Below are 15,576 nucleotides of genomic sequence, written 5' to 3'. Positions count from 1 at the left end.
CAAGTTTCAGTCTGTGCCTAATAAGATTATCATATTCCTGTACATAGTCATGAAGATAAATGAATAGCCACTTTGTCAGTTATCAGAGATATGTGAGAATAAGATTAACGCACCAAGACCAAAGGAACTTCAGATTGTCAATTGTAAACAGCATCCAGAATCAAGTTACGTAATGTCTATGCTTTTTATTATTTTAATAAATGTGTGAGAAAATTAATTAAGTTCTGTTTAAAGTTTGTCACAGTCAATCTGCTACTCTAAGCGTGCAAGTGGCATTTCTATCGTCTGACCTAACGGCAGAAGATAAACACGCCACGATAGGACCACGAGACATATTGCAGACTTGTCGCTCTAACGAAGTAGGCGAGTGCCTACTTCGTTAGAGCGACAAGTCAAATAGTCTGATGGTGTGTGTACCGAAGGTCTTAGAGTATGCACACCACAAGTGGCAATACCGGTTCAAATCAAATCACAGAAATTGAACGCTGTAGGGTTTGTCTAGCCGACCGTCTCGGTCTGCCAAGTGCTGTTGGCAATCGGGGCCCACTCAGCCTTTGTGAGGCCAACTGAGGAGCTGCCTGACTGAGAAGTAGCGACTCCGGTCACCAAAACTGACAGAGGCTAGCAGAGCGGCGTGCTGACCACGTGCCTCTCTACGTCCGCATCCTGTGCCTCCTACTGGACGATGGTGATACGGCGGTCGTCCGGCACCATTGGACCTTCCGAGGCTTGTTCACACAGAGTTTAGATTTTTTTTATTGAAATAAAATTATTCGTCACGCTCAGCTACAACTTATTAATCAGACTTTAATATTACTTGATACTGTACCATATTGTTTGTTGTATAACGTTGTACTCTCAGCTGTGGAGTACCCCCTTACTTAACAGTTTGCCACAGAACTAAAAATCAGCTTCGCATGTGACTAGTAACTACTGCTCATTCTTGTGTTGACTGTGAAGGATATACTGTACTGTCTTTCTTAAAGTAGGGTAAGAAATAACTCTTGTATCATTACGAAACACCATTGATGATGTTATTACTATTCCTAGCATCAGAGTAGCTTATTCATGAGCGTTTATACGTGTTTTCACAAAACTGACCATGGAAATAAAGTGTGTATGAAGTGGATGACATTGCGATGGCATAATCCTTCGAAGAGGACCCAGGAAATTTCTGTATGCATCGATGCGAACGGCGGACTTTACGTATGCAGGAACTCTTCACACTTCATCTACAGCGGAATAAAACACCTTTGAGAAAGCCTATTGGAATTTGGTCGTTGGCCAATTGCAAATCGCCGAGTAATCTCATTAAAACCGTATTCTGATGAACCCACTTCCATTTGTGACGGTGTCGATAACAGTCGTAATGATTGTCGGAAGGACTAACTCACCATCTAGAAAAGTTAAAAGTCCTGCGGTGAAATTAAAAGCAAGGGTGGTAACATTGAGAGTGCAATGGTAATTCCACTGTTAATCGCAGAGGAGGGGGCGGATAGGTGGAAAGAGGACACTGAAGTCCTCTATGAGGGAGAAGACTTGTCTGATGTGATAGAACAACAAACAGGAGCCGATGCAGAAGAGATAGAGGATCCAGTCTTAGAATTTAGAAGAGCTTTGGAAAAGATCAAATATGGCAGAACGGACAGATAACATTCCACCAGCAATTCTAAAATGATTTGGAGAAGTGTCAACAAAACGACCGTTCGCTTTGATGTGTAGAATGTTTGAGTCTGGCGACATTATATCTGACTTTCGGAAGAATGTCATTCACACAATTTTGAAGCCTGAAAGAGCTGACAAGTGCGGAAATTACCGCACAATCAGCTTCATAGCTCACGCATCCAAGTTTCTGACATGAATAATACATAGAAGAATGGAAAAGGAAATTGAGGAGGTGTTAGATGACGATCAGTTTGGCTTCAGGAAAGGTAAAAGCACCAGAGAGGCAGATCTGGCCTTGCAGTTGATAATGGAAGCAAGGCTAAAGAAAAATCAAGACACGTTCCTTGGATTTGTCAGACTGAAAAATGCGTTCGACAATGCCAAATGGTGGAAGATGTTCGAAATCCTGTGAAGAATAAGGGTAAGATGTGGGGAAAGACGAGTAATATACAATATGTTCAAGAACCAGTTGGAAATAATAAGAGTGAAAACCAGGAACGAAATACATGGACTAAAAACGGTGTAAGACAGGGATGTAGTATTTCGCTGCTGCTGTTCAATTTATGCATCGAAAAAGCAATAGCGAAAATAAAAGAAACGTTGAAGAGCGGGATTAAAATGCAAGATGAAAGGCTCTCAGTGTTAAGATTCGCAGACGACATTACTATCCTCAGTGAAAGTGAAGAAAAATTACAGGACACGTTGAACGAAATGAACAGTCTAATGGCTAAAGAATGTGGATTGCCAGGAAATCGAAGAAAGGCGAAAGTAATGAGAAGCAACAGAAATTTGAACATCGAGAAACTTAACATCAGAATCGCAGAATCGGTGATAACGAATTAGATGAAGTTAAGGAATTCTGCTATCTAGGCAGAAAAAAACCCATGACACGGAGCAAAAAGGACATCAGAACCAGACTAGCACTGGAGAAAAGGGCATTCCAGGCACGAGAAGTCTACTAGTATCAAACATATACCTCAATTTGAGAAACGAATTTCTGAGAACGCACACGTGGAGCACAGCATTGAATGGTGGTGAAAATGTGCTATGGGAAAACCGGAACAGAAGAGAATCGAAGCATTTGACATGAGGTCCTACAGACGTATGTTGAAAATTAGGTGGACTGATAAGGCAAGGAATGTGGAGGTTCTGTGCAGAATCAGAGAGGAAAGGAGTGTGTGGAAAACACTGTCAAGAAGAAGGGACAGGAGGTTAGGACCATTGTTAAGGCACCAGGGAAAAACTTCCATGGTACTAGACGGAGCTGTAGAGCGGAAAAACTGTAGGGGAACACAGACATTGAAACACACCCAACAAATAATTGTTGCAAGTGATTCTCTGAAGAACATGGCAGAGGACAGAAATTTGTGGAGGGCAACATCAAACCAGTCAGAAAACAGATGACTCAAAAAAAAAAAAAAAAAAAAAAAAAAAACAACATCGGTGGGGGTTGGGCGAAGAAAACCCACGTGACATTTCAGAGACAGATTTTAAAGAATGGTTGTCTGTAAATGACTGATGTGATTTGATAGACAACCAGTTAACTGAGCAAATTGACTTGCGGGGTCGTCTTATGGGTCCCCTTCTCTAGACTTCCATCTTTACTAGAACAGCTTTCTTTGGCTACAAGGATGGCCATCGAAAGACAACTTTTAGTGTCCCATCTCGGCTGTTTTTGACAAGTATTCACTTGACTACATCTTGCACGATAATTTGGGCCTTATAGTTCATTTTAAAGCGCAGTGTACCAAGAAACAAAGCGAAGATGCGTGAAGTATAGTTTTAGCTTGCTGACGTACAAAAATGATATTTCACAATGGACCGATTAAAATAATTGTACTTACATGTATGAATGTGTTGAACAATTATATAGGATGAGTCAAAAAGAACTTTACAAATTTGGAATGATTTAGGTTTATTGAGCAATTTACAGAGTCGTTAGATGTGTTATTTTGTAGCAAAGAACCTAAAGTTTCGTATAAAACTGTCAAGCGTCATTTTGGTTTGATGCGACTAGCATTTGTGATGTGGTAAACATCCCACCGGTAATCAATTTCTTCTCACATTCGATGCAGCTAATTGGACGTAACTTGTGAAGTGGCAGCATAGATTCAGTTTTTCAGGTCAACTAATTTGTTTGGTAGGGGAGAAAGATACACACGTTCCTTAACGAAACCCCGAGAAAGGAATCCAGTGGTGTCAAGCCTAGGAAGCGAGGTGGCCATCCAACTGGCATTTCATGGCCAATGCACCGGCGTGGGAAGCGACTGTCGAGGAAACATTAAACTTCAGTGAAAAAATGATGTGCTGCACCGTCTTACCGGCTGTGAACCAGCCCATCTCAGCCATCTTCATCGATTTGTGGAATTAAAAAGTTTTCAAGCATATCCAGATATGAAACTTCCTGGCAGATTAAAACTGTAAACATATCCACATACACAACACCAGTTACAGTTTTCTCCATGAAGGAAAAAAGACAATAAACTTTCAATTTGCTAAGAGCACAAATCATAGTAACTTTGCAGCTGTTAGTAACGTGTTTGAGGGTTGCATGTGGATTTTCGCTGCCCTGTATTTACGCTGAGCAGACGTTGCAGGGTTCGTTTCATGAAACCAAAACACACAGTGAGTACGCTCCGCACCATTTTTAACTGTGCGCTATGTGCCACTGATGGTGGCGAAATTGAGTGCTGACGCTGTACGGGAATCAAACTTGAGGCTGTTTGCTGCAAAATGACACGACTGCTGATTCTGTAAGTTAGCTTAATAAATTTTTGTAACATTCTACATTTATACAGTCCTTTTTGACTCACGCCGTACTGTTACTGAACGGAGCCAGTCAGGAAGCGAGCACATATCGCGCAAGCCTTATAATGAAAACCAGAAAATTTATTGCGTGCAGTAACAATCAGTTTCATTCCTAATGCCACGTTATAGGACACCATAAGAGTTCGCTTTCGTTGTCGGAAGCCAACTGTCAGTTCTGCCCACGCTGGAAACAGTTAGGAGAAAGGTATAGCAATATGAATCAGTTCGTCCATAAATCGACACATGAGTTAGAGACGTAACCCAGTACAATATGCTATTAGAAGCATATTAAAAGATCGAAATTGTAAAAAAAAAAAATTGTAGAGAACAGCGTGCCAAGACATGAAATGAGTTGCGGAATACGGTGAAATCCATCCAAAGGGAGGAGGAAGTCTTTATTACATTTTTGATGTAAAATAATGAGAAACATAATTCTGCCATATGGTACGTTATTAGTAGCATACCTGTGAATACATAACTACATATACGTGACAATGTTTATTTTAGCTACAAAGCGACATTCTGAAGATAGTTTACATTCAGAGCCTGAACAGTTGGTGTAATACATGACTCGCCATGTGGCATGTGGCACATAAAAACAATTTTCTTGTCGCTTCTTCTTTACATGTCGCTACGTTTCCATTTTGTTTTAGTTACGAAGATAGCTATCACTGCACACAGTTAGCCTTCTGGTTTTAATTCTAACAGTTGCACTCTTTGTGCCCACATTCTGGTCCGCTATGCCTGCTGTTCAATAACAGGGTAATTATACGTCACATCGATACCAGTAAGAACCATTTTAGCCTTTCCGTTGTAAAATATTAGTTTTGTATGTCAGTAAGCCAACTTATACCTTTTGTATCTTTGCTGTATTTGTTTCCAGATGTAAAGTGAACGGTAAGGCCGAAATTGGCCATTAGCGCAAGATATAATAAAGTGAATACTTGCCGAAAGTAGTAGAGGTGCAAAACTTCAAAATGTCTTTTAACAAATATGCGGCTGTGATACCCAATATGAAGGTAATGATAATGGTGGGTGTTCTAGTTGTCAGGTGACACACCTTGTAAACAGCCATTACGTGAAACATGAATCAGGAAGGGTAACGTTTCTTAAACACCAAAGTCCCCGGACGTTACCCCTTTAGATATTTGTTTGTGCGGATGGTTGAAAGGCGAGGAGAACAAAGTAAACACAAACTACAAACAGCTCGTTCGGATTATGAATAGTGCTGCTCTCGTAAAAGAACGCGACGACGACCACAGAAAAGCTACACACAGTGTCAAGGGAATTCGAAAGTACACTAAAATGGTGGGTGGAATTTATGAAAAATAACTTCGAACTTAATCATTTCTTTTTTAACACCTACTGTGAGTATCTATTTGTTGTACAGTCCGACAGCAGTATCCGGATACCCAGTAATAACTGGACACATGTTATATGGGATATTTTATTCAAATTAGTCTGTAATAACATATAAAATGTTTACTATGCCTCTTGAAACACCCTGTGTAGAGGTAGAAGGACAAAGGGAGAAAGTTAAGATAACCCTTGTTGCCACTAAGAAAAGAAAAAAATGAATTTACATGGATGATAAATGTCGACCTCCACATAAAGAAGTAAGAAAAATGAAGAAAATTTTTAAAATTATGGTATTCTAAGAAAAAGGCCGGTTCAAATACGTTTGGCCATAGTGAACAGTAGGCTAAGCAAGCAAATTTTAGGAGTATGACGAAGGCAAACAGAGGGCTTAGAAAAAAAAAAACATTGCATAGGTGGATTTAACAGAACACATGACATAAAATAAAATTATGTTCAGAGCTTCGATATAAAATTTAAAGGTTTGCATAAGAAGAACAAAAAAAAAGTTCAGATCACAGGGGAAAGAAGTGAAATGGTAGAGAGCTATTTTTTTTTTTTTTTTTAATCTGAACACCGCTGTAGGAAATGGATAGTGGGGAAAACGGATGTCGATTTGGAATAGATACAGGATCCGGTATCAGAATTTGACAAGCCTTTGGAAGACGTGCTACACAATAAAGCAGAAGCGACAGATAAATTTTTTTCGGAATTTCTAAAATCTTTGGGGAGACTGGTAACCAAGCAGTCAGTCTAGTCAGTTTGCAGAATCTATGAGGTCTAGACATACTGTCGGATTTTCGGAAAAATATCATTCATACGATTCTGAATATAGCAAAGGCAGGCAAACGCAGATCGCGTAATCAGCTTAATAGTTTATGCATAGGGTGAACATCGAAGAAGAAATGACGGAAATGAAAAGAAAGGTTCAGGTGCGGTACTAAAATTAAGATTGGATGTATATAAATGGTAAAATGTTACGCCTATAGTAACTTAACGACACCGGAAATAGTTTGGGCTATGACCCATTTTCTTTAGCTCGAATTTGAAATAATCGTTTTGATCACTTTCGTTGTGAACAAACGTCATAAGGAATTGCGACCTGAGTTTCCCCATATGCAGATTAATCACAAAATTCTCAGCTGCCTTAATAGGACGGTCTTGTGTCACAATTGTTTACGTCATACGGCGCGCATTGTGATCATTGGTAAGCCTGAAAAACTGTAAAAGATTCAGTGTTACGTCCTTTGCGTGTAGGCACCATTTTCAGGTTCCTACTTCCGATTTACTACGCACAAGCAGAACACCGTAACGGCGGTCGCATCTCCCAGTACTTAACTCTAGGCAAAGCTGATAATAGGAGGGAAAAGTGACTGATGTTGTATTCTACGAAATATTCATTTATGTAAAGGAACTTGGAAGATCTTTCACAAAACGTAAAGTTTTTAGAATTGGCCTTTTGCGAATGGCATGTGGTCGCGGACGATCGCAGTGTTCTGAGGGCTGTCCATTACGGTTGCCAAGTTAATTAAAAAGGATGTTCACAGTTCTGTGTATTCACTCCTGGAATGTCTTGACATTTGAGCTGATAAATACCACGATATTGTTTCTGTCTACGTCAAAGCTGTCTTCAGTTTCTTTTGTATCGCGTTATCTGATCTGTGGGCTAGTTTTGTCATTTTTTTGTGTGCTACCAGTCCTGTCAATCGTGTGGTGGGTGTGTACCATCTGTTTGTTGTTGTTGATGCTCTATGAGTATGTTCTGTGTGACTGTGTTTGGACGTTGATGATATTGTTTGTTATCGTATTTTTCTTGTCTCTTTAACCTCAAAAAGAGTAGAATATAGACTGATGAGCCAAAACATTATGATGACTGTGCACAGCGAGGCAGGATGCCATCTGGTGGGGTTTGCGGGCACTTGACGCTGTGAGGAATGTGTGCAAGAGAAGGAGCGGCGAATGTCAAATCATTCTGGCGCTGGTACGAGTCGGAAATGGGAAAATCCACTGGTGTGTGTGTGTGTGTGTGTGTGTGTGTGTGAATTCCTAAAGGACCAAACTGCTGAGGTCATCGGTCCCTAGACTTACGCACTACTTAAGCTAACTTACGCTAAGAACAACACACACATCAATGCCCGAGGGAGGACTCGAACCTGCGACGGGAGGGGCCGCGCAGTCAGTGACATGGCGCCTCTAACCACACGGCCACTCCGCGCGGCGTAAATCCACTGGTATTTGCGACTTAGACATGAGCAGATTGTTATGACCCGGCGCCGGATAAAGAGCATCTCGGAAACATCGAAGTTAGTAGATAACAAGGTGCTAGACGTCCACGTCTCTTCAGATAATATGGAGGCCAGCGCTGTCCCTTTTTGTAGCGCAACATAGGCGGCGATTTGTGAAAGACATTACAACAGAATACAATGCTGGTGTAGAAACACATGTTTCCAGGGCACATCGTTCAGTGTACACTGCTGAACATACGGCACAGCAGCAGACGATCCCTACACTTCCGCATGTTGGCTCAACGACATCGTTCATTACAACTGCAGTTGGCACGGGATTATCGAGATTGGACTGTGGATCAGTCGAAACGTAAGGCACAGTCAGATGAACCATGTTCCTTGGTGCGCCATACTGACAGTCGCGGCCGGATAAGCCGTCATCCAGCCAAATGGCTGCTCGAAACATGCACTGTGCCACGGGTGCAGGACATTTGGGGTAGTATGAAACTGTGGAGGACATTCATCTGGGCTTCTATCGGTTCAGTGGTAGTAATCGAAGACACCATTACAGGTGTGGACTACGTCGACATCGTCGCGGACTATCCGTCCCTTCACACTTCCAAGACGCCGATGGCATCTCCCATCAGACTAACTGTCCATCTTACTAGTCCAGAACCGCTTGGTAGTGAATTCAGATTGATGCCTTGGCCAGCAAATTTGGCTGATGTGTAACCGATGGAAAACATCTGGGACGCTGTAGGGCGCCAGATCCGCGTATACAAGCCACCGGCCATTACGGGATTCGAGTGACCTCTGCAGAGACACCCGCCACGATCTATCTTCTGAAACCTACGGAAGACTTGCCGAATCCTTGACACAGAATCGCCACTGCACGGCATTCCAGAGCTTTTAAGTGGGTGGTCATAATGTTTTGGCTTATCAGTGTATGTAGGCCAAGTGGGCTCGTGCAATGGCCAGTATTCCGAGCTTAACGTAAGGTGTGCGGTGTGGCAGGTACGGCCGACTTCCTGTCGCTGAACCACTACACGACGTGGCTGGCGTCCGCCGGGGAGAGCGGCAGCCTACCGTCCAAGGTGCGCGACTCGGGGGCCGTGACGTCACCCGCCACCGACTTCCCGCTCTCTCTGGGGTCCACGTGGCTCAGGGTAAGCGCCGCCGTCCTCGCCTCGCCCAACCGTCGCTGCATCACTGCTTATCTACATCTGCGTGACTGCTCTGAAATTCACACTTAAGTGCCTGACAGACGGTTCATCGAACCGCCTCTAGACTGTTTCTCTATCGTTGCATTCTCTAAGAGCGTGTGGGAAAAATGAACACTTCCGTACGAGCCCCGATTTCTATTATTTTATTATGATGCTCATTTCATCCTGTTTAGAACGGGTTGCATGTAATACTTTCGCATTTCATTTAACGCGCTTGCTTTTCTAAGTTGTACCCTCTATACCTGCAGTCTCTAAACTACGACACGTGGCCGTATGTAGTCTGAATCAAGTATACGTGCGGCCTGCGGTTCTCAGCCGTATTTTACGATGATACACTTCTAACAACTAGCTGTAGAATCTAAAAACGTCAATTAACGTATTTTTGTTGCTCAGTAACAAACAAAAGTACTTACATAGATTAATGTTTGAAGATATGTTCAATTTTAACTGATGTTGATGAATTCGGCTGTAAGCTAAGAAAAGTTTAACGCTTACGTCAAAAGCAGAGTGGTATGTAGCGCGGCCGCTGCGAGGTTAATAGACGTGCGAGGATTGATACTGGGCTGCTCAAAAAGAAGGAACAGAATTCAAACATTTATTGCTTCCAAGCAACAAAAGCTATAAACACATTTCCAACATTCCAGGAAAGAGAAAAGTTAAAATTTTTATGCATTCAATGTGAGCACCATGTATTCACGACAAATATTAAAACGGTGGTTGATTTCCTGCCACACACGAAGCAGCTGGTCTCTCGTTATCGAATTCACTGTTCAACAATGCGATGTCGCAGACTATCAAAAGTGTCCGGCCCAATGGGGGGAGGGGGGGATAAAAACGCTTTGTTTTACGTAACCCCACAGATAAAAGTCAGGTGTGAGGTCTGGAGACGCCGGCGATGAAGTTCACCTTCTGCTCCTCCTCTTCCAATCCAAAGTTCCGACGTTACCTGGTTGACACCACACCAGGACGTTGGATTTAAAGAGGAGGAGCCGATGACCTCCGAGGTCTTCACATCTCACACCTTCTGACTTTTATCTGTGGGGCTACCGTGTTTACCGCATTTTATCCCCTCTATGCTTTACACTCTTGAAAGTCTGCGACATGGCATCGTTGAAGCGGTGAGTTAGAGAACGAGAAGCCAGCTGTGTGGCAGGAAATGAGCCACCGTTTTGATATTTGTCGTGGAACAAATGGTACTCACACTGAATTCATAAAAATTTCAACTTCTCTCTTTCCAGGAACGTTGGAATAGTATTTCTATCATTTGTAGTTTGAAAGCAATAAATGTTTGAAATCTGTTTCTTCTTTTTGAATTGCTCTATACTTTATTGTTTGTCTTTCAGTGCTGACATTTCAAGAGCGTGTGCAAGTAGCACCGATCTGCTGATATGGCATGAAAGTCAAACTGAAGTAAGGCGGATTCGAGAATGCTCATTACAGGGGCGATCATCTTCAAATACGGTCCCAGTTTCTATGAAATAATATGAAATCAAATCAACGCTGTTTAATACGAGGGCTATCCACAAAGTACATTACGTTTTGGAATTAAAAGTATTGGAGAATTTTTTTATTATATATAGATGAAAGCCACACTTAAATACTACTTTTCTACATAGTTGCCATTTAAATTAAGGCACTTATCGTAGCGATGGACGAGCTTGGAAATTCCTTCGGCGTAAAATTCGGCCGCCTGCGCCTTCAACCAGGTGGTTACCTCTTCTTGAAGCTGTGCGTCGTCATCAAAATGCTGCATAGCCAACCACTTCTTCATTCCTGGGAATAAGTGGAAGTCGCTCGGTGCCAGGTCGGGACTGTACGGCGGATGAGGAAACATCTCCCACTTAAAAGATTCGAGAACTTCACGAGTGCATTTGCCGTGTGGGCCCGGGCGCTGTCGTGAATCAGCGAGATCTTTGAGCCCAACTTTCCCCTGCGCTTGTTTTGTATTGCTCTCCTGAGGTTGTGCAGAGTTTGGCAATAACTTTGAGAGTTTATTGTAGTGCCTCTTTCCAGGAAATCCACAAAAATCACACCTTTTCTGTCCCAAAAGAGGTAACCACGTGGTTGAAGGCACAGGAGGCCGAATTTTACGACGAAGGAATTTCCAAGCTCGTCCATCGTTACGATAAGTGCCTTAATTTAAATGGCAACTATGTAGAAAAGTAGTATTTAAGTGTGGCTTTCATCTGTATATAACAAAAAAAATTCCAATACTTTATTTATTTTTAATTCCAAAACGTAATGTACTTTGTGGATAGCCCTCTTACAATGCAGTGAGCAAAAGAAAAATGGCATTCAAAACATTTGTGATCGGGCTTCATATTGGAATTACTGTTGTTGATTAATATTAATAATTTATATAGGTTGCCAATTAACAGTAATATCGGTAGGGGAAGGTGTAGTAAAGTAGCTGCCTATGTTTTGATCTGAAGAGCGTTTCTGACTGTCAAGAAGTGATCACGCTAATTCTAGCAGACATCGCTACTGTTGACAGTGATGTTCACAGGGGAAGTTTCTTTCGTTATTTCTTAGTAGGACCTGTTTGGTTTTGTTTCATTGCTCGTCTACTAGTCCTGTTACAGCACCCGTATGGAGAGAAATAATTTTTTGACCATATCGGTGTATAAACAACGTCTTTTGGCCTAAAAATCTAATTCATTTCAGTCTCATAGTTTCTTCTGTGAACCGATGGGGCAAAGTGCCCACACTACTGGTCGGGAGAAGTGGCCAAAATGAGTAGTGAGCCACTTCCACAAAACACGCGTAATACAACAGATAAAACTGACTACTAAACACTTTTATACACAAAACTATCATCCGCCATTCTGTCCCTTTGTAACAATTATCAGTTAATAAAATTATATTACGTAAAAAATTTTGTTGTGTTGTATTAAGCCTAATACAAAAGTCCCTTTGAAAACGGTCTGCTGTAGCCTCTTGGTGTTGTTTTAGACAGAAAGTCGTGAAGCTGCTTACAAGATGCGCCCGGAAACCAGAAAAAAAGGACATGGGATCCTGTTGTGATGGCACTGACCATAGTACCCGCTTAGATACGGAAAATTTGTCACTGTGTGGTTCCTCAGCAAAATGCTTGTAGTTCCAGTATATTATTTTGCTTTCACTTAAAAATAATTGGTATAATATCTTACACTGAAGTGCCGAAGAAACTGGTATAGGCATCCATATTTAAATATAGAGTTATGGGTAAAATATTCCGGGGGTAAAATAGTCCCCCATTCGGATCTCCGGGCGGGGACAACGCAGGAGGACGTTGTTATCAGGAGAAAGAAAACTGGCGTTAATACGGATCGGAGCGTGGAATGTCAGATCCCTTAATCGGACAGCTAGGTTAGAAAATTTAAAAAGGGAAATGGATAGGTTAAAGTTAGATATAGTGGAAATTAGTGAAGTTCGGTGGCAGGAGGAACAAGACTTTAGGTCAGGTGAATACAGGACTATAAATACAAAATCAAATAGGGGTAACGCAGGAGTAGGTTTAAAAATGGATAAAAAAAAATAGGAATGCGGGTACGCTACTGCAAACAGCATAGTGAACGCATTATTGCGGCCAAGATAGATATGAAGCCCACGCCTACCACAGTAGTACAAGTTTATATGCCAATTAGCTCCGCAGGTGACGAAGAGATTTATGAAATTTATGATGAGATAAAAGAAATTATTCAGATGGTGAAGGGAGACGAAAATTTAGTGGTCATGGGTAACTGAAACTCGACAGTAGGAAAAGGAAGAGAAGGAAACGTAGTAGGTGAATATGGATTGGGGCTAAGAAATTAAAGAGGAAGCCGCCTGGTACAATTTTGCACAACGCACAACTTAATCATAGCTAACACTTGATTCAAGAATCATAAAAGAATGTTGTATACATGGAAGAAGCCTGGAGATACTGGAAGGTATCAGATAGATTATATAATGGTAAGACAGAGGTTCAGGAATCAGGTTTTAAATTGTAAGACATTTCCAGGGGCAGATGTAGACTCTGACCACAATCTATTGGTTACGAACTGTAGATTAAAATTGAAGAAACTGCAAAAAGGTGGGAATTTGAGGAGATGGGACCTGGATAAACTGACAGAACCAGAGGTTGTAGAGAGCTTCAGGGAAAGCATTAGGGAACGATTGACAAGAATGGGGGAAGGAAATACAGTAGAAGAAGAATGGTAGCTTTGAGAGACGAAATAGTGAAGCTAGCAGAGGATCAAGTAGGTAAAAAGACAAGGGCTAATAGAAATACTTGGGTGACAGATGAGATATTGAATTTAATTGATGAAAGGAGAAAATACAAAAATGCAGTAAATGAAGCAGGCAGAAAGGAATACAAACGTCTCAAAAATTAGATCGACAGGAAGTGGAAAATGGCTAAGCAGGGATGGATAGAGCCCAAATGTAAGGATGTAGGGGCGCATATTACTAGGGGTATGATAGATACTGCCTGCAGGAAAATTGAAGAGATCTTTGGAGTAAAGAGAACGACTTGCATGAATATCAAGAGCTCAGATGGAAATCCAGCAATAAGTAAGGAATGGAAAGCAGAAAGGTGGAAGCAGTATATAGAGGGTCTATACAAGGGCGATGTTCTTGTGGACAATATTATAGAAATGGAAGAGAATGTAGATGAAAATGAAATAGGAGATATGATATTGCGTGAAGAGTTTGACAGAACACTGAAAGACCTAAGACGAAACAAGGCCCCGGGAGTAGACAACATTCCATTAGACAGCCTTGGGAGAGCCAGGCCTAACAAACCACTACCATCTAGTGAGCAAGATGTATGAGACAGGAGAAATACCCTCAGACTTCAAGTAGAATATAATAATTCCAGTCCCAAAAATACCAGGTGTTGAAAGATGTGAAAATTACCGAACTATCAGTTTAATAAACCACTAACACGAATTCTTTACATACGAATGGAAAACTGGTAGAAGCCGACCTCGGGGAAGATCAGTTTGGAACACGTGAGGCAATACTGACCCTACGACGTATCTTAGCAAATAGATAAAGGAAAGCCAAACCTACGTTTCTAGCATTTGTAGACTTAGAGAAAGCTTTCGACAATATTGACTGGAATACTCTCTTTCAAATTCTGAAGGTGGCAGGGGTAAAATACAGGGAGCGAAAGGCTATTTACAATTTGTACAGAAACCAAATGGCAGTTATAAGAGTCGAGGAGCATGAAAGGGAAGCAGTGGTTGGGAAGGGAGTGAGACAGGGTTGTAGCCTATCCCCGATGTTATTCAATCTGTATATTGAGCAACCAATAAAGGAAACAAAAGAAAGATTCGGAGTAGGAATTAAAATCCATGGAGAAGAAATAAAAACGTTGAGGTTCGCCGATGATATTGTAATTCTGTCAGAGACAGCAAAGGACCTGGAAGAGCAGCTGAACGGAATGGACAGCGTCTTGAAAGGAGGATATAAGATGAACATTAACAGAAGCAAAACGAGGATAATGGAATGTAGTCGAATTAAATCGGGTGATGCTGATGGAATTAGATTAGGAAACGAGATGCTTAAAGTAATAAAGGAGTTTTGCTATTTGGGGAGGAAAATAACTGATGATGGTCGTAGTAGAGAGGATATAAAATGTAGACTGGCAATGGAAAGGAAAACGTTTCTGAATAAGAGAAATTTGTTAACATCGAGTATAGATTTAAGTGTCAGGAAGTCGTTTCTGAAAGTAATTGCATGGAGTGTAGCCACGTATGGAAGTGAAACATGGACGACAAATAGTTTGGACAAGAAGAGAATAGAAATGTGGTGCTACAGAAGAATGCTGAAGATTAGATGGGTAGATCACATAACTAATGAGGAGGTATTGAATAGAATTGGAGAGAAAAGAAATTTGTGGCACAAGTTGACTAGAAGAAGGGATCGGTTGGTAGGGCATATTCTGAGGCATCAAGGGATCACCAATTTAGTATTGGAGGTCTGCGTGGAGGGTAAAAATCGTAGAGGGAGACCAATAAATGAATACACTAAACAGATTCAGAAGGTTGTAAGTTGCAGTAGGTACTGGGAGATGAAGAAGCTTGCACAGGATACCGTAGCATGGAGAGCTGCATCAAACCAGTCTCTGGACTGAAGACCACAACAGTAACAAAAAAATGGTTCAAATGGCTGTGAGCACTATGGGACTCAACATCTTAGGTCATAAGTCCCCTAGAACTTAGAACTACTTAAACCTAACTAACCTAAGGACATCACACACACCCATACCCGAGGCAGGATTCGAACCTGCGACCGTAGCAGCCTCGCGGTTCCGGACTGCAGCGCCAGAACCG

The 15,576-nt window shown here is 41.6% G+C and overlaps 1 protein-coding gene across 1 annotated transcript in view; it reads left to right on the top strand.

Moving 5' to 3' along the window:
- The window catches only part of LOC124622195 (myrosinase 1-like), a 224,212-nt gene that overhangs the window by 138,918 nt on the left and 69,718 nt on the right, over nucleotides 1-15,576 (top strand). Inside the window, exon 9 of the mRNA XM_047147846.1 lies at nucleotides 9,069-9,220. Within this exon, the coding sequence (XP_047003802.1) occupies nucleotides 9,069-9,220 (152 nt within the window). The remainder of the gene's footprint in view (nucleotides 1-9,068; nucleotides 9,221-15,576) is intronic.

Source organism: Schistocerca americana, chromosome 7 (genome assembly GCF_021461395.2).
Source record: "Schistocerca americana isolate TAMUIC-IGC-003095 chromosome 7, iqSchAmer2.1, whole genome shotgun sequence".
In the NCBI taxonomy this organism is placed as follows: Eukaryota; Metazoa; Arthropoda; class Insecta; order Orthoptera; family Acrididae; genus Schistocerca; species Schistocerca americana.
This window is presented reverse-complemented; position numbering and strand designations above follow the sequence as displayed.